The sequence below is a fragment of the Nematostella vectensis genome, chromosome 1 (genome assembly GCF_932526225.1).
Source record: "Nematostella vectensis chromosome 1, jaNemVect1.1, whole genome shotgun sequence".
Lineage (NCBI taxonomy): Eukaryota > Metazoa > Cnidaria > Anthozoa > Actiniaria > Edwardsiidae > Nematostella > Nematostella vectensis.
The window spans coordinates 2,385,770-2,406,094 of record NC_064034.1 but is presented as its reverse complement, the minus strand read 5'-3'; the positions used below and the strand labels follow the sequence as shown (position 1 = coordinate 2,406,094).

The following is a 20,325-nucleotide window of genomic DNA, read 5'->3' as shown; positions in this document are numbered from 1 at the left end:
ACCACTTAGTGACAAACACTTAAACACGCGCGCAGGGAAATCAAACAATTGTGTTCCATTGAGAATAGGAAATATACTTGCGATGAGCATGTGTCCTAGCGAGAAGCAACCTTTGAATCCCAAAGCGAAGACATTGGACGTGCAAAACGACATAAACGCACATTACATAAACTCGATTTACTTGTAGAGCATTTCCAGAATAATGATGACCAACTAAGATCTCCAGTTATTATATTATCCTGCTAAAAAGTTTTTATGATAAAAAAACGGCCTTGCAAATATTTCGATTTAAAACTCCGTATTAACTGGTGCCACATGCCCTCATTATCCAACCTGCTCTATGGATCTTTGTATCTGGTTTTTGGACGGTTGCCAGCCTTCCTTGCCATTTGACGTGTTTTGGATGGGCACTCGTCGATAAAAAGGACCTTATACTCCGAGATCAATCAAAGCTCGTGATAACCGCCTATCTAGCCCAGACGACCACACGTGTAAACTCTTTTACTACATTGCTGCTTGCGACAGGATTTACATAAGCTTGAATTAACTCTTTCATCGAAACGAAACAATAGTGAATCCAAATGCTAAGTCCACGATGCACAAAAATCTCAGAAAATCATTCAGGTATTACCGAGTGAAGGTCTTTTTCTTAGTCTTGTTTTGCGAAGGACTTTTTGGTAGAGTGGCTCACAGAATAAGTGACCTAGATCGCCGTTCGTGTCGCTCGTTGATAGCCAAGATCTAGTGCGGGTCGTTGCTGTGTTATGCCTAAGACCATTAGCAAATACGTCGTCGGCTCAGAGGCAACCTGGTCAAACCTGGTGTTTGGGTTTGTTGGCTAAGCTCTTTTCTCGTACCATATTCACGTTGTACCATCGCGCATTCCCCATAGAAGAGCTCACAAAGACCCCGGTTAAAGAGCAAGCGAGATCAATCCACCTACACCTTCTGCCCGTCGAGAAAAACAATCTTTTTGGCCGTTCTCAAGTTTACACAGCGCACCAGCAGACTTTGTTTTGCGTCTATCTGCCTTCTAGAGCCTTTTCCTTCTACGGAACATCACGAAGAAGCACACACTCCGTTTGACTGAGTTAAGATCTGTGCATCGCCGAGACTCCCTTTGCTTCGCAGCCCCCCAACACATGTTCCTTTGTTTAGCTAAGTACGCATGCGCAGGAACTGACATACCTTATGCGCATGTCACTAAAATCGGCGCATTCTTTTGCATAGAAAGTAACACCAGTTTTCGCAGTTTGGTAAACTTATATCACATTTATAAAAAAGAGCAAAAAGACGCACACTAAATGTTTGGTACGGATCCTAAGGCTTTGTGTAGTTGATACGGGACTAAAAAAGTAAAGAAAGAATGCAAAAATTGAATAAAATCAAAATTCTAAAAGCTAGGAAAATCCCCTTATATTTTTCAATTCATACTTGATTTAAATTTGCAATTCCTCTTATCACTTTTAAACACATTTATACATTGAAAAATAAACCACCCAGGCTGTATCTACGCGGCACCCTTGCAGGTTTCATGGGTCCTCGTGTGCCACAATATTAAGGCAGTTTTTATTACCCGTCTGGCTATAGCGCCGTTGACATGTTTTGCATATATTAGCACAGTACGCCCAGACATGTTGTCGCTTGCCTAGCCCGCCCGTAACGAAACCCACGACACGTAAGGCGAAAATAATTCTCAAAACCTTTATATCGTCATCACCAGCTCATCCAGCGACTCAGGTACGACACGTAGCGAGCTCTAGGTGAGAATTTCCACAAGTACGGCTCCTCAAGCCAGCCGAATTGCACAATAGAAACTTCCGTGTTTCGTCCAAGATGTTTTCATCAAATTTAGACAATATGCTAAACATTGGCTAGCGTTGTTTTTCGCTTCCAGGTAGATTGTGAAATAATGTGATTAGTCAGTGATCACCGAGATATATTATAGCCATTCGTAACCTGCTATCCCTTTCATGAATTCTCGGCACGTACAAAAAAAAAATGATAATTCGGGATTAGTCATGCTTTCAGTGCGCACGCGCGGACCTATCTTGAACTAAATTCACCGGCTTTCTACCAGAGCAACTATCTTCATTTTCTGAATTCGAAGGTGACATCGATGTCCAACGAGGATTTGTGGAGTTATTGCAAAACGATTTATGTGATACTTCAGTTACCGTCACTTCGCCACAACATTTAACTCTCGCTTAAAGGTAAGAGAGAAAATTGTTTAGTCGAGTGTAAATCCCCATAGAAATAATTCGAGATATGTGAGGACTGGCTCTAGATAGTGGCGGTGATGGTTTTTCACAGAGTTTTTATTGTCAGCATCTCAACCTTCCACTTGGCTTGCCACTGCTCTGATGGCTAAGCGTTTTCTCTCGGAGAATGGTAGCAGGAGTCATATTATAGTCAACGCGAAATAAGGGGTTTCAAATTAAGCAATACAAGCCACAAAGCACAAAGAAATATATACGGGATTCAGTGCAGGCTATTGACAAATTTAACGGCAATCCGTGAGTTAAACATAATTTTGCAGAGGGGTAATGCACGACTCCCAAGGATAGCGAAATCTTTGTAATTTTTCTCATGTCAGTCTCTTTAGCTTTCTGTTATGCAAATGATTCACTTTTAATAAACAAACGTCGCAAATATTTAGCATTCCAACTTTTTTTTAAATGCACACAAAAACATTCGCCCGAAAATTGGATTTACTAGCGAAGTAGAATGGATAATGTCGAGTCAGCTCTGCTGGCTTTAGCTTGAATGTTGCCCTCTAGGGCTCCCAGCGTATTCGCTCCATTACATATTAATTAGGAGGAAACAGATGCAGCATAGCGAGCTAGAACTCTATTCTTATTGGCTAAAAGCCTGTCGAGTCGCCGTCAAACCTTGGCCCATTGCGGAAAGCTTTGTAAAGGTTGAGATGGACATATCATTCATGTGATGTTTGACGTTGGAGATGTTCCTTTAAATATCCACCAATAACAAAGCGAGAATTCGCCACCTAATTACAATTATTTATCAAATCTTTTATCATAATATTGCTGCGGAGGTTCTCGGTAGAGCAGCAATTGGAAATAAGACACCTGCTTCTGAACAAAATGAAAAAATCCACTGTAGAAATTCCCCTTCGCTTTTTCTCGCTAGACATGCCGTGTTTTCGCTTAGGGCTCTGAATTTCTTTCTCGGTTTGGCTTGCGCCTCTGTAAGAAATAATAACAGCCATAAAATCGAAAGTGTTGGGTATAATATTATTCTAGAATATCATTCACGTCTTTGGGGAAGACTAATCATATGCAGAATTTCGTTTTTGCTGTTTACACACAAACGCAAGAAGGTGAACTGTGCATTCGAAGACATTAGACCATCTAGGAAATGTTCTCTTACCCTTCGCACAACATACAAGCGTGCTCGGTCACACAGATATCTGATATTTTCAGAATAACCATACAAGATAGATTAAATGTATTCTAAACATACTGTGTAATACTACTGTAATCGACTAGAATATAAAATAAATGTCTTAGCTCAACAATTTTGCTGGGCTTGAAAACAAGTCTTTTTGAAACTAAGGAGGACCACAGGTTGCAGAAATACTACCTAGTATCAGCATATACGATAAAAATCCACAATTTGTTATTTCGCTTGCCTTGTTAATGCGGAATGTCGATGTTTAAAAATCTAAGTTTTGGAAACCAAAAGCCTTATTTTCGACTTCTTTCGGCTGCGTGTTGAACTTTTCTGATCTTACTGGAATAAGCCCCAATAAAAACTGAGACAAACCATACATTCTCCTGAAATTACTTGGTAATTTGGATGGAGATTTTGATTATATTTTTCCGTTATCATGTTGAGAGAGGGTTCGGATGTATTCCGGGTTCAAACTCCTATTTTTTCGAAGCATTTTTCTTTATTTTTACTACGCATGACGAATGTCCGTGACCTCCGCGACCAAAACACAGCTACTTCTCCATGCTACGTTAGATTCAGTTTCGAAACTCTGCCAAGAAAAGATATAGCCAAGAACATATTATTGTGGAAATGCTGTATTTGATATAGGGAAGTGAAATACAGAGTTCACAACAACGAATTATTCGCATTCTAGTAAGAACACGGGGAGAGAATTGAAATGTGCTGAGTATGGGTTTTCTGCATTCGGCCGCATGGAACCGAAGGGAAAGAAAATTCACAAAGAAAACATTTCTGCATTTTGAGGTCATTCGTATCGTCTGCAAGGTGTAACAAGGCATTTGGTAGATGTTCTGAGATGGAAATAGTATTCATCTTTTGAAGAACAGAGGAGCTCACTTTTTTAGACAGTACCTTTATCTGTCAGAAACTGTAAGTACAGAAAAAAAACGGATTCCTTGCAGACCTCTGTTTACATGTGCAAACGAAATAGAACTTAGAAATAGAAGATTTCATATGTTGTACGTGTAAGGAAAACATGAAATAAAACGAAATCGACTTTAAATTTAAACCAATGCAACTGTGCAGACATGGGAGAAATTCTTTACGTCTGAAACAACAATACTGTTTTTTTTACAACCGTGTGTGTATGATTTTGAGCTGAAACTTAAGTTTGAGAGTGTTACCAAACGAAAACTGCGAGTACCATAGTCCTCTGCTGATATTCCTTGCTCCACAGCGAATTAGTGTTGACATTCTTAGTCTAGACGGACAACTAGTGCAGCAAAAGCGATACATGAAAATCTGGACAACATACACCGAGGGGCTAGCAAAACAGATTTGCACATTCAAGAAAAAAACAAGACAGTTTTCTAACGACGGAATATTTTCTTGGAAGGGGGTTGCTTAGGTGTTTGATTTATTTCCAAATCCTTGCAGTTGCTAAACTGGCTAACGCTTTCAAGCGGTTCAGGTAGACACCTTGTGAAGCTCTTAGATTGAAGGTTTTGTTGTCAGAGAAGGATGTATCGCTTGAAACTATAAAAAAGAGAAGTTACCATGAAGTAAAACAATCCAAATACACAGATTTAGCTCTGATAGAACATTTATTCCAGTTACACATTACAGAGAAGTTGTTTTGTTGACATGGCTTGTGTGGCCGTTTAACTTGAGATTGTCCTAAGAGAGATGCGAAGGGACGAAAAGCTTTTGACCTTACATCAAACCACTCGTAAATATTATCGTGTGCGTCGCCAATTGCATAGTAACATCTCTAGCTTATTTATTCTTACTTGATAAAATAACAACAAGTTCAACTTTATTCTAGAGGTGTGATCAACAAGGCAATCTCAATCCGCTTTTCGTACCTTCATTTCCGAAACCTAAAAGTGTACATTCAGCGATAATGGAGGATGGCTTTGAATACGCAATGACGATGTTTCTCTTAATATCTATGATAAATTACACTGGTACATGCATAAGAGGACACATACGACGGTATTCCAAGGCCGTTATTCTAAGCCAACTGGCAAGATTAAAAGATAAACGAAGTGGGATCCATGTTAAAGGCCTTTTCCATCATAAACACCACAACACTGCGGATGGTAGGCGCGCGCCATTTCCCAGGCGATCGCGTATCGCAGTCCAATTGAATTACTCACAAAATGAGTTATTTTTATTTCCCTGCAGTCCACGAAACTCCTACGCAGCTATTTTTTAAGTTCCAATGTTCATTTGATAGCACAGTTTACCGGAAATACTGAAAACGTGCTATAGAATAGAAGAACACTTTAACTAGTCTGCCCACAAATGGTCTCCATTTGCAATAGAACACACATATAAACAGACCACAACAACTTATTTACTTAATTTAGTTTCTGAACTAAGTTACTAAAAGTATATAGTACCGTATATATAATACAATTTTTCAGTATAGTTTTCGTAATATGAGAATATTTGAGAGTTTACGAGGTAATATACTATAAATGGTTGCAATGGCTATGCTAAGAGAAGATCTTATAAAGTGATTTCTTTCTTCACAGTGACAAGCTCAGCAAAATTTTTTCTTGAAAGAATTTTTAAAAGATTTTTTTTAGCAAAAAGTCTTTTAGTTTAAAAAAATAAACAGAAATTTCTTTTTTATGAATAGAAATAAAAATAATAAATGTAGCCAACTAGCAAAATCATGAAAAATCCTTTTACTGCTGGTGGGTACAGCAAGTTTCCCGAGCCTTTTTATGGAAGAAAAAGCACTTTTATAAAACTGTCCATGGCCTAGTTCAAGGCCCCACGTAACATCTAAGATGTTGAATTGAGATTCTCAACGCTTAGCCTCCCAAGAAAGGACAGCAAGTGAAAATCTCGCAGCGCTGCGTGTGTTTTGGGAGTAAACTGGCGCTCCCTTTCTCCCTAGGCCTTGCCTACCCGCAAGGAAAGAGCGGTTTCTATCGGGACATGCCGTTTTAGTCCCTTTGCAATTAGGCTTTGCAAGAAGTTTCGCACGAAGATAACTTGTTACTGTGTTAAAGATCTTGTTTCGCAAGCGATAGTTTTCACACGCTGCTGATGTTGTATGTAGGTATAGTTTTTTCGCATCCGTATGCTATGTGGTATGTCCATGGTGCGACCGTTCATCTCATAAGGTCATCCTAAGTACCACGAACAGGGCTATAACACACACTGCTCTCATGGTGAACTGCGCCTCGTCTTTTTTCTTATTCTGCTCATATTTGAGCTGCAGTTTATCGCCTATCTGTGCTAGCTGGGCAGCAACGTGCGATACAACGAGGGAGTTGTTGAGTTCGGTTGTGGATGTGCCGCTGGCGGAAGGCCCCGCCGTTGACAGTTCTCGCTCGTCAGGCGACTTCGGCTTGCACATCTCGACGCTTGCTTCTTCCCCGAGCTCTTCGAACTTACACTTAAGCACCCTTAACCTCGGCTTCGATAAGGAATAAAATCGTCACTGACCACGATAGCAAGCGATGTCTCAAGCAGGCAGAAGCCACGTGTTAGAGTTCGGTCTTCAAGGCTCCTAAAACGCATGAAAAAATCATTCAAAAAATGCTTAAAAAATTGGGGAAAAATCCTGGGAAAAAAGAGGAAGCTGCAGCTCAAGTTGCTGACCTTTTTTCGCGCGCTGGAGTATTGACTGTTGCTCGCCTGGTAGCGCTTGTGATCCTGTCTTGTGTCGAACATGCTAAGCAATTTTTATTGCGTGTGTTTTGCTTACGTAATTATCAATTCTGCTAGTCGTTGATTGGAGGAGAGGCTGCGATGGAGCGAGCTCAACGCGTGAGCACCACTGGCTACTGAACAGATCACGAGATCGGCTCACTTTAGACGCGCTTTATTATACCTGGATTTCTCCACAATCCCAAGCTCTCCATTTCTGAGAGTAGGATGGGCATGTGGCGAAAAAGAGGAAGGGAAGATGATGTCGTTTGACGAGCGGAGAAAGCGACAAAAAAAATTGATCGAGGTTCCGCAAAGCCTGTCTTTCCTGCTCTAACAATGGTAACTAATAGGCGGAGACTTGCATTTTTCCGGCGCTGGTATTAAACCTTGCAAAGCTACTTAATTCGCGCAGACTCAGAAAGCGATGCATTTGAAACTTGGATATTACGATATGGCAAGGCACATTAAAAAATCGTGAAATTGAGATTGTTTCCCATATATTTTATTGCTGTCGGGTTAGAAGATGTCATACTATGCCGGGTATCGCTATATTGGGGTAAAAATAAAAATAAATAAATGAAAATAACAACCTCGGCTTCCATGTTCAATTATCACATATAGAAAAATACAACCCGCCGAACAGTTGACGGAAAGAGAAAAAAAAAAGGAGATCGATCCTCACAACACGCCATAACGGTCTGGATTCGGCAACCCTGTGGAGATAGAGATTATGGAAATCGCGTCAAGGCTCTGAGCATGCGCACTGATGGTTCCGGAGATGGTAGGGGGTCCATTACTCATTGACCGGTATCGAGACAGTAGTGGGAGAAGAATAAAATGGATGGAGTTTAACAGTGGAGTACCAAGCTCGGATGCCTAGTTCCTGGTCTTGGGATAATCTAAAGAATGTAGTTAGAAAACTAGGAAAGCGCGGCAGGTGGCCAAATACAGCGGCTATAAACTAAGTGACATGCGCAGAGTAGAGTTAATTATCACCTTTAATTGAATAGCATGCGCAGAATCAATATAATTTTCTCACCGTATGCAGCGTGGGTATAGCACTAACTTTTCTTTTAGTCAAGGTTTCGATACCGCGGTTTGGCTTACCGAACGCGCTCTAGCTTTCTAACAGAACGCCTCAAAAGTATTATTGCGCCCTATCGTGTTCGGGTCGTTCTATAATAAGACACCGGCAGTCAATTAACGCCGGTTATTGGGCCACTCCTATGCGCTTGTTATATATCTTCAGCGGGTTTCTGATGACTCTTCCAATACTAGGTAAGCCAAGTAAATTTGTTTAGATATTTATTGCACGAACGTCTATGTTTAATTCTTTCGGTTTCTTTGTGGGATTAAAGCACATTTTGATGTGAGGTAGATACGGCATGCGTTCTACTAAACAAGCGGGGTGGAAGGGGGGGGGAGGTAGCGACTTTATGCAGGGAAACAATCTTCAAAATGAGACAACTAGGTGTGCTGTTCCATTCTCCCCTTCCACTCCCCACGACCTCAAACAGAAAAGAACATCAATAAAAAAGGGGGAAAGAGGAGGGCAAAACAGACTAAGGATATCGTGCGTTGAATTGAACCATCTATATCAACACCGAAGTTCATGTATTTATTATTCATCGTTTTATTGAAAAACAAGAAAACGGAAATTACAATTGATCACGAAATCCTACACATGGGTAGGGCCTGTTCTAGGGCTCGAGGAGCATTCTGGGAAGAAGTGACAAGAAGAAGTGAAAAAGTGAAGAACGTCGTAGAATTTTAGGGAACCGATCCTAGCAGCCAAAGTGCCAAGTCGCATGAAAGCAAAGGCAGTTCGCATTACACAGGCACACAGCTGGCAAACGTGTGGTAGTATCACCAAGGGACATATCCCCAAGGCAAACAAGTGTCTGGAATGACTCAGGGACAAGCAAGTACTAGCGATAAAAATCATCAGTGAATCAAAACCGTAGAAAAATGGGTTCAGGATCACGAAAAGTGCGAATAATGGCGCCCTCATTTCATTATCAGAGTCAAACAAGAGCGGATAAGCCATAACTCCTGTGGCAAATAGAGCAGCTGAATAGTATATAAACAAAGCGCAAAAAATAAAGCGAGGTGTCCGCTTTAATGAGGGATTTAGTTCACAATTGTAACATAACGGTGCCGAGGCTGTCCGCCATGACAAGGCTGCCAATCTGTGCGTAGAGGCAGATAACAGTACTCTACGAAACGACATGGCAAAACTCCATTATCCAATAACTGGGGTGATTACAGTCAACAAATGCGCTTTCGTGTTCAACTTGACATTGGCATTGACCTTGACGGTACAATTCTGGAAACAACAATGGCGCAAACACAGGGTACCCAAACTCGAGCCGTGTCACGTGATAGCTCTCGTCTCTTTCTAAACAACATTATCATGGAAAACCACCTTGCGAATATGTTTATTTGCAAAATGTCAAAGCTAACAAAAATAGTGTTTTGTATAACGTTTCCGGGTAATTTTTCGTTTACCATACTCTTTTGTACGCAAGTAATAACTTAACATTGCGTGGGAAGTATTTATTTTTCAAATCGAAGGAGGATAGACAGAAACGCGCGCTATGTAGCGCAACTTGCAAAACATAATTTGTCCGGTTAAAAAGAATGGCTGTAATGAATTCTACAGCGCGGATGACTGAGATTATGAACTTATTTCTCTATATTTGACCTTGAGTATAATAAAAATAGAACTTTAAAAAAAAAATGACATACTTAGGGATGATCAAACATTTCAGCCAATGCCATGTGACTGGATACAGTTCATTGGTCAATTATACCACTCACTTCTAATCTATCACACACAACAGCTTTCCTTTGGGTATTTTATTCGACCCTTCTGGATGGGATGAATGTGATAACAATTCACATGCGCCGATTTGTCGGGCCGATTTTGATGATGATATTCATATATTGACACGACTTCTAAAAATCGAACACGACTCGATTTTTTTTTCTTTACAAACCGAAGCCTGACCTAGGGCCTGACAAACCGAAGGACTGGCGAATCAAAGCAAGTAAATTAACCGGCCGACAATCGACCCGACATTCCGGGTCTTGGACGTGGACTTGCTTGTTCATAACAATCGCTTTTTTGGGTGACCGTCGCTGTGTAGCTTGTTCTGTATGTATTGACGTCTAACAGTGCTTAAACTATTCGGCCCCAGACACAAAGAGAATATCTTAAGTGTAAATGAGGTATACATAAGCAATAGCTGCTCTGTCCTTGTTATTTCGTGTTTTAAATCAATATTGATTCATCTGAAAACCAATCACCTAGCTACCTGTACGCCAATACACCAAGCCCAAATACAAAAAAAAGCATAAAGAAAACAAAACCATTCAAATACAAAAAACAAACATAAGAACAAAAATGGTATATGAATGATGATGATGATGATTATCATTATTTTTAATATTGTTTTAATTATCATATGTAAAAAATATTATTAACATGATTATATTGCCATTGTTATTTTTATCGCTTTTGAAAATTTTTAGCTATAAGCTACCGCCCTAGTACTAATATAGTTAAATATCTATAAACTCTATCAAAGACTACATCTAAGAGTAACACATTTTTTGTCTCCTCGAATTCGCCTTGATTACCTTATAAGGTCGTTCAGTTTGTGACTAAACCAAATTTTAAGAAAATGTTGTTTTGTTAGTGTGATGCGTTCTGAAATGAATCGAAACATCTATACTATATAGAATACGCTAAGGAATGGACTGTGCGCCATTTTATTTACACGGAAAAACGGCTGAGCTAGAAAACTTCGAAACCATACCATTTCCACTCATTACCGGAGAAAGGGGTATGCAAAATGTTTTTTTTATTTCAAAATTATACCGGGGAGCAAAGTTCTAACTCACGCGTTTTTGTAAGCGAGAGGATCACACTCGCAAAGGCGCCATTTTCAAGATTTCACAGAAACACAAAAATAATTTATTTCCAGCAGCAAAAAGGACTAATGACCTTCAGATTTTCGTGTCTCTCAAGAAAAACACACTAAAAAATATGCAGTAACAAGTCTCCAAAAATATCATCGTAGCTAGGAGAAATCTTATTCTAGACAATTTCGGAAGATGTGTAAACAAACCTTCGAGCGCGAGGAAAATCAAATATGAAAAAGAATTCGAATACTTGCCGTAGTTTCATTGCATAGAAAGATTAATTGTAGCTAAAAACACAACCGTCTTTTTGTTATTTAGAAAGGCATTATTCCTACCTAGAAAAGAAAGTAGATTCTTTAGCTCCATCGCGCATAAACAAAACGGTTAGCAAACAAGAAAACGGAAGAAAAGAGACTTTTGAACAATTTCAATTAAATTCAACGGTGCATAAACGCCTATTTAATCAGATCAAGATGGTGCACAACACTTCTTATTTTATCAGATCAATCCCGATATAAGAAGCAAGTATTTTTCGATTTTTTTATAAATGCAAAAGGTTTGTTCATTACAAATAGTTGGCGGTCATTTTGCGCGAACTGGCATGGCTTGAATTTGGTTGTCCGATTCCCGCCAAAAATAGCATACACAGGGTTCCCAACACGTATATAGGAAAAGGTGGAATACTAAAATACGGACGGTATTTTATAGAAAGCGCATTTTCACATTTTTATAACGTAAATTAAAAATAGGATAATTATATTGGGGACTCAAAAGGGAGGTATTTGTTTAATTAATGTTTACGACGACTCATTTATTATTCCCCTAAAAGCACCAGGTAGCCCAAAATGCTTTTAGTGAATATTTCACGGGCAACCACTAGTTGTCCTTAAATATTATTGTTATTGATCATGTGTGTAATTCTCTTTGTAATAATTCATGGAGTATCATGTTTATACAAAAGAAATAAATTTATTTATTTACTTTTTTTAAGTTCAACCTGGAAATCATCTGATTTGATAACGATGAATTTGGTCCAGTCAATCTGTGGTTTCAGGTGGAACTAATTGCAATAGAATTTCTCTCAACGGATTTTGAACAAGTGATACAACCTAGTTAACATACTAAAAGACCCCAAAAATCCCTTTGGTGGAACATCCTGAAATTTGTGATTTTTCCATTTCGAAGCAAAACCACAGGTACCCGCGTCGGTAAAACGGAAAAATAATAAAATACACGTCTAAATAAGTAATTTTGAAATACCATTGGTCAAAGTTGATTAAAGACCCAGTTTGGATATCGAAACAAAAGCAAATTGCCCCTGTTTTATATCTTTTTCCAATATTTCTGTAATCCAAAAACCACAGGGTACCCGCGTCGAAAACACTAAACAAATTTGAAAATTCAAGCCTAAATCAGAAAACTTCAAAGGTCATTGGACAAAACTTACTAAAGACACAAATTCTAGTTTCGAAATAAAGCAACTTGTCCATGTTTCATTCCTATTTTAAATATTTTCTCCACAAATGTATTTCTGCATCCTCGCGTCAGTTACTGAAATTTGTATATAGAAAACAAAATTACATGTGACAGCAACTCAGTAGCTGGGTTGTTATAGAAAGCATGGCCTTTTGTCAACTCCCAGTGACTTCCGGGGTCCCTCAAGGAAGCCTAATAGGCCCCCTTCTATTTAGGACCTACATCAACGATCTAGCAGACGCCAAAGACAAAGGCACACCGCTATATACTCAGACGACACCAAGCTATACCGAATAATCTCTTCGATAAAGGACTGTGAAGCTCTTCAGGATGACCTGACAAGTCTAACAAGTGGAGCGACGAAACAAATATAAAGTTTAACGCTACCAATTAATTAAGTCTTGACAGTCTCACGGAAGAAATCGCCCACACTGGTGGACTATCAGCTTGGCGCCACAAGTCTTTAGCGCATCAACACTGAAAAAGATATCGGGGGCACAATCTTACATACACCCACATTCTATTTGTGGTGTCCAAGGCCAACAGAATGCTTGGTCTGCTCAAGAGGACATGTGTCCTGATTACAGGTACAGGGTCAGGCGTACTCTATACCTGTCCCTTGTCAAGTCGCATCTATGTTTCGCCATTGAAGTCTGGTCCCCCGGCAGCGTAAGACTTAAAATGTCCTCCTAGAAAGAGTTAAAAGTCGAGCCACCCGTTGAATTCTTAGTTCCAAGATCGGAGACTTGCTAAAAAGAGCGACTTCTAAAACTCGATCTACTACCTTTGGTCTTCGACTGAGAGGTGAAAGACCTCATCTCTTTTTAACTAGTGTAACTTCGAAATGACCGACCTGAATGTTCAACTTTTTGTCACTTTTGTAAATCATAATCGTACTCGTAACCTGAACCCAACCTTAACTTTATCTCCGGCTCTTTGCAGAACAACTACGTTATTCTTATTTCAAATCGTATTGTAAAACCATAGAATCTAGTATGTAACTTAACTCAGTTCAATACGTTCTCTAGCCTACTCGCGCTTATAAATATTTCCTGAAGAATCATTATCAGACCCTTCTCGCCAATGTTTTCAACGTAGACTTACCCTGTAGATGGTCCATCGCACGGATCTGTAACTTCCACCACAATTATTTTTTATATTCATTTTATTTCCAATTTGTTTGTTTGGGGGTACTTTACGTCCTGCAAGGACCCTGTGCCCGTTTGCGTATGACCCCCCCCCCCCCCCATTGGTCATCTTTGTTGTCTAACAAAGCGTTTGAAGACTATTCTAGTAATCAGTAACACTTTTGTGTTTTTTGAGGTTTTACACCCAGCCTAAAGAAAGCAACTGCAATCCAATTTGTGCATTTCCACCGCACCATTTCTAGCAGCGATCCGTTTGTTGTAGGCAAGTCTGTCCGCACTGGACCATCCCCAAGGATCGCTGATAAATATAATGCGATACAAATGCTAATCGGATTGCAGCACCAGAAGATGAAACTGAAAGAAGATTGGTCTGGACTGTGGTGCGACGTTTGGAAAGTGTAAAGGTCAGACTAACTGGACTAATCGAGCTAGAGCTAGACGTTCAGTTTCATTAGAAGTGTAAGTAGCTTTCTCTAGGCTGGTGTAAAACCTCAAGAAATTACAAAAGTGTTCCAGATAACCGCTGTATTACATGTATTGAATAGGCTACCTACTGAGCTGATGTCACATATAAGTTTGTTTTCTAGACAAATTTCAGTCACTGACGCAAGTGCGAAGAATGCAGAAATACATTTGTGGAGGAAATATTTGAAATAGAAATAAAACATGGACAAGTTGCTTTATTTTGATACTTAAATTGTGTCATGATTTTTGGCCAATGACCTTTGAAATTTTCTGATTCAGACTTGTATTTTCAATTTTTCAGGGTTTTCGGCGCGGGTACCCTGTGTTTTTTTGGAATACAGAAATATTGGAAAAAATATATTAAACAGGGGCAATTTGCTTTGATTCGATATCCAAACATTGTATTTAATCAACTTTGACCAATGGCCTTTTCATTGTACTGATTGAGACGTGTATTTTAATTTTTTCTGTTTTAACAACGCGGGTACCCTGTGGTTTTGCTCCGAAATGGAAAAAACACATATTTCAAGATGTTCCACCAAAGGGATTTTTGGGGACTTTTAGTATGTTAACTAGGTTGTATCACTTGTTCAAAATCCGCTGAGAGAATTTCTATTGCAATAAGTTCCACCTGGGCCATAAAAATTTCATAGATTGACTGGACTAATTTAGAGTTGTTTTCCTCTCACAACATTGTATTGGACGCACGTAATATGCTATATGCAGGGTTTTGCAGTGACAATATTGTTTTTATCCCATTGGTACTCAAAGCCCCTTTCCCTTTCCCCTCCCCTATGGGTAATCACAGCCCCCTTTCCTTTCCCCTCCCCCATGGGTACTTACAGCCCCCTTTCTTTTTCCCTCCCCCATGGGTACTCACAGACCCCTTTCTTTCCCCTCCCCATGGGTACTTACAGCCCCCTTTCCCCATCCCCCAAGGGTTCTCACAGCCCCCTTTCCTTTCCCCTCCCCCATGGGTACTTACAGCCCCCTTTCCTTTCCCCTCCCCCATGGGTACTTACAGCCCCCTTTCTATTTCCCTCCCCCATGGGAGTGATGACGCTTTATTCTGGAGAAAATAGAAAAATCACGAAACACTGTTTCGTAGCTAATAGCATGTACTGTGCCAAATAAACTATAAGAGCATAAGATTGCAAATACAGTCTACTCTTCAAAAGACTTTGTGAATGCTACGCGCATTTGCATTATGAAGCTAAGATGCAATGAGTACGCAAGCTCTTTCATTCTTTCTCAATGGTATATGGAAAATGACTCTTGGAGGGACTTCTTGGAGGATGGCCACCTCTTAAGAGTTGCCGATCTTTTGTTATTGCTTAACAAACAAACAAAAAATTAAAATAAAAACAATCAAGTGTTTATATTTTCAAGGCAATCACAAATATGACCATTAATAAAAATATTACCTATTCCAATGCTAAGGTACAATCGGCTATAATCTACCCGCTTGTGGTTATGGGTGATGCGCGCGTCTGATCGAGGAAGCGTTATTAATCTGCTCTGCTGTTTTTAAATGGCCTTGCCTCACCTTAGTTCGCGTGACCTTAGTGCGGTTCGTTGCTTGACGCTGTCGCGTGAGAGGGACTGATAGAGACGTGCCACCTCTACCCGGGATACCTAAAAAGCTTGTGGCATTTAAATAATATATGGGGATATTACCGAGTTAGTGACACATCAGTCGTCCACAGTCGGCAAGTTACCGTTTTTTTAACTAAATTCGCAGCGCAATCAAATATTATCACCCATAGCAAGGTAACAAAATCGAGACCTCATGTCATGGAAATTCGAGAAGACACACACTGGGCACACAGTAGGGAGAATGCATGCTGTAGATAAATCAATTAGAATCAATAAATCATTATCATATTGATAAACGATCCTATATACTAACCGGGATAAGCTTGCACGCAATCTTTGGCTGTGTATTTGTAGAGAACTTCAAAAATAACTTTTGCGTCTGAAGGGAAAAAGAGTGTCTCAATAGGCCGACGCCCTTCTAATGCCACCAATGTTTGCGTACTTTATGTAACAGTTAACCTCATAAATACCCAAAACCAAAAATAAATCAGCGAGATAATGATTATGTCCTAAAAGAAGGTTTGGGAAGCAAAATAGGAAGAGTGTGGTGATTTATCTATGCGCTTAAACTAACAATCGCCGCTAAATGGGCAGCTTCCCTAGCTCTCCCACGACGCAAGATAATTTTTATGCGTTTCCTTACGTGTTCTTAGAATCGCTCAACATCTCCCGCAACTTTATGCTTAAAAGATTTGTCATAGAGTTCTTAGAATAATGCGTTTTTTCATATTATAGAGAATAACACATGTCAGAATCAGTATTTTTAGGAGTATGTTGGAACCATTAAAAGCGTTAACTCATTATTTTTTAACAAAAGCGGAGCAAAAAAATCTTTTGTCGTATACCCCTTTTTCCTTTTTTTTTTACAAATGCTTTTCTTCCATAAATTACTGGCGAAGTGGCGAAAACGACGCTATTATGAATACTTTTTGAAAGATTTTTTAAAGATGAGTTTGTAACGCTATATTTTATTTTCTTATAGGTCAAGAGGATTTCATGACAAGAGCGCAATGCTAACGACGACTTCCAGCCACGGACCAACTAAAAAATAGCAATCTGCAAACTCAACAAAAAGCGCGCGAAAAAAGTCGGACCTTTGCGGGGGTATTGTTTGGGAGACAAATTAGATAGTGGTAAAAAACAACCTTTCAGAGAAATGATTCAAAATTCGGTGTTTTTCGAAATTTGAGACCGCAGAAATACTAAAAAGCACTAGGAAGAAAGTCTTCAAATAAAGTAACCAAGGTAAACAATGGAGTTGATTTGCTTAGTAATACAATAGCAAGATGGTGAACACTATGGGTTCAGTAAGGACATAAGACGATGAAAGAGATAATACGAGTGTAAACGGTTTATACACTCTTTTAAAGGGGTAATATTTTAATGCGTGCGGCAAAACTTGGGTGTTTTGTTTGACTCCGCCTTTTTCTCAGATATTGCAATTGGCCGGTCCGCTATGAGTGAGGATTTACCGAGAAATCTCTTCGATTAATCCGAGCCCGTCTTTTTTACGGTACAAAGTTAAGTAACATTGACCGTTTGAGCTCAAAATACCTGATAAAGGACACTTGAGAAATCATTTATCAGCTTAAGACGTTGCAATTCATTATCTTATACACTTACAGATAAGTGAATATCATGCAGATTGAAAGTTTCCCTCCCTGAAAAGACGTACCTTGCAAAACAAGGAGCACGAAATACAAGTAGCGTAGCTTGGTTAAATCTGTGATAAAAGTGGATCTGTCGTTTGTAGCAGATTGTGGTGATCTGCTTGTATGATAATGGAGCGAGCTATTACCAATAGCATGCGCTGCAAATCTCAAAATTCTGCTCATATCGATTTGTAGTAGTTCTAGCATTAATTATTTATTGTGTTTTTGTTGAATTGGACATTCCTAAATCGATTCTTTGAAGAATGTTTTAACCTGCAGGTCATTTCTAAATAAGGTAAAAGCTAACTTAGGGCTGTAGGGCAAAAAAGGCGGGAAAAAGACACAATAGCTCTAAAAAGCGCGGGAAATCATACGCGCGCGTACCCCCTACATGTTTTGAGACAGCAACTTCAGGGGGGCTCTCGAAAGTTTAAGAAAATCGATTTCCTTAGAGGATGTTTATCACGTCAAAAAGCAAAGAAAATGACTGCAATAAAGCTTGAACTTTCAAGAGTTATCTCTGTTTTCTCAACATTAATGACAAAGTGATGCAGATTCAGTTTCGAATGAGATGAAGTGAAGGCGCATAGAAGGAACCTCGTAGATGTTTTTGATCTAGCAAGTTCCCTAGAGGTAATCTCCAGCCTATTAGAATAACTCGCCAGGAGAGCTGTGTAATATCACTTGCTTATTGAACTTAATCCAGCTGCGGCTGACGGAGCGACGTGGGGGGTGGGATCGATCACCGACATACGAGCAATGTTTGGGTTGAAGTGCGGAAGGCTGACAGCGTAACACTTATTGCTCTGCTATTTTCATAGTCTAAGTTCCCTTGCGGTATTTGTTTTCATTCGAGGGTGTTACCATGCATCTACACCTAATACTTTGTTGTGCCAATTTGCGCAAAAGCCAAGTAGGGGGGCTATTCCGAAAGTAATATTAACGAGTAATGATTCCTGTGGCTATGAGAGCAAAACCAAAACATATTTTTCACAATGATTTCCACAATATTTTTTCTAAAAAATCCAACAGAATAAAAAACCTAACGGTGCAATGTAAAATAAAAATATTGGTTTGGGTCTAGTGACATCGCCCCGGGCCACAAGAACAACATCGGGTAAAAATATTGATATGGTGACCGCAAACTCAAGAAAGACCTCAGCAGTAAAATACACTACATCAAAGCCGGTACAAAATTTTACTTTTACTTTGTTGAGCACCGTGTTTTCTCTTTTAACTTCGGTATAACATTAAAGTGGAGAATTAGAATGACAAAAGGTTTCATTTTACGCAATTCAAGCAAAGTATAATTGTCTCTCCGCTAATATCCTGCTATGGTATACGACTACTGATAATAGAAAGACTATTCTAAAAATTATTTAACTAAAATTATATTAGTTCTACCGGTGGTAAAAAAAAAAGAAATTCGGCGAGAAAGAAGATCAAACGCAGATTTATCATGGCCAATATATTAATTTGTCATTCTATAAAAATAATAAACACATCGTGACGGAAGGAAGGTTTTATTTGCTGTGTCAGCAGGCGTTAAGTCCGAAACCCAGAAAAATGAAAACAGTCGATACCGACGTAATAAAGCTGCTTATGATTTTGATGTAGAATTGCTTAATCATTTTTTGTAATCAAAAGCTCTTGTAAAATATTAAAAACCTCACGTACGCAGACATTAGCTATGTTGGCACACATGCTTACAAAAATAATTTTCTTCGCCATAATCTGACAAAATGTAAGAGCATGAGAAGACTTGGAATGTTTTAAAAAAAATCAACGAATAGAATAACATGTCTCCACTTTCTTGAGCCGAAAGAAAATATCTTTATAGTATATGTGTCATCATTAATAATGTTCTCTAAGCTCCACAGGTAACCCAAGCTTCAGGGGGGAGAGATACTAGAAATGGGACGTAAAACAGTCGGTTAACGTTATTTTCTTGTAAAATAGAAAAAAAACTTGAACTTCAAATTCGCGAAATTAAAACCCTGCAAACACAATTTTTCTCCGCAATCGCGAAATGTGCGAAACAAATTTATTTATTTTGTATTTATTTATGTTATCTTGAATGTACACAAGGACCAGCGGAGTTCCCTGGCGTTCTGGATGGATTTCCTGTGGTTCACAGGAAACCCTAGTGCCAGCCCCACGTGGCCTCGCGGTTAATCGCGGTTCATGTGACACAACTTCTGACAAGCTTCACATTCCATACTTGTTGCCATAGTTATCGTCTGCAAACTGCAGAGATGAATTCATTCACCATCAGAACAAACAAAGGGGGAAATGACGAAGAAAAATAATATGAGCGTGCTATTTCTTTGCTGGCCGCTGTATAGCCTTTCTCTTTTACGCGTTTATAAGATTTTCTGATCCTCCCTACTTTTAAATTATTTTTACAGAATAACTTTAAAGTGTCATTAAATAATGACGATCAGCCTAAAATTTGTTATTCAATACAGTTGAGAATGTAAGTCTATTAGTAGTAGGGTTTTGGCGCAGCTGGCGCAACTTTTTGATCTCCCCAAATTTCATTCCAAAAGTGGCGCAAAAGTCTACGCACACCTCCGCCAAGCCCCGCGACCTGCGCATGCGCGAGTTTGCCCAAGACTCCTTGCACATACGTGACGACCACGCCCACCTGTCAATCATTTTGTCAAGAACCTGTCAATCACTTTGTCACGTGACGGCCACGCCCACCTGTCAATCACTTTGTAAAAAACCTGTCAATCACTTTGTCACGTGACGACCACGCCCACCTGTCAATCACTTTGTAAAAAACCTGTCAATCACTTTGTCAAAAACCTGTCAATCACTTTGTCACGTGCCGCACCTAGGGGGAGCCTGAGGGCTAGCCTCTCAGCTTCACATCTAAAAAAGCTTTTGAAAAGTGGTTTAAAGACATGGCTGGTTTGATAGAAATGGAGAACCTGAAGGTGAAAGATCTGAAAGCCCTCGCCAAGGAGCGG

At 39.4% G+C, this 20,325-nt stretch overlaps 1 protein-coding gene and 2 long non-coding RNA genes across 5 annotated transcripts; 1 reads left to right on the top strand and 2 right to left on the bottom strand.

The window, feature by feature from the left end:
* The first annotated feature begins 163 nt into the window (after window positions 1-163).
* On the top strand, window positions 164-16,951 carry LOC116614051. 3 transcript variants are annotated; one of them, XR_004294334.2, is made up of 3 exons: window positions 164-1,763; window positions 2,111-2,213; window positions 16,681-16,951. It is a non-coding gene; the product is annotated as an uncharacterized LOC116614051 (long non-coding RNA). The 3 variants fall into 3 exon arrangements; XR_004294332.2 differs by having other exon boundaries at window positions 167-1,740; XR_004294331.2 differs by lacking the exon at window positions 164-1,763 and having other exon boundaries at window positions 1,771-2,213.
* LOC116614052 lies at window positions 5,000-10,514 on the bottom strand. The gene is made up of 2 exons (XR_004294335.2): window positions 7,036-10,514; window positions 5,000-6,943 (listed from the first exon to the last, which is right to left on the bottom strand). It is a non-coding gene; the product is annotated as an uncharacterized LOC116614052 (long non-coding RNA).
* On the bottom strand, window positions 15,134-18,028 carry LOC125561992. The gene is made up of 3 exons (XM_048727215.1): window positions 17,374-18,028; window positions 16,012-16,077; window positions 15,134-15,737 (listed from the first exon to the last, which is right to left on the bottom strand). Exons 1-3 carry the CDS (start codon window positions 17,555-17,557, stop codon window positions 15,574-15,576), a joined length of 414 nt encoding a protein of 137 aa, XP_048583172.1. The 5' UTR covers window positions 17,558-18,028; the 3' UTR covers window positions 15,134-15,573.
* Between the last annotated feature and the right edge of the window lie 2,297 nt (window positions 18,029-20,325).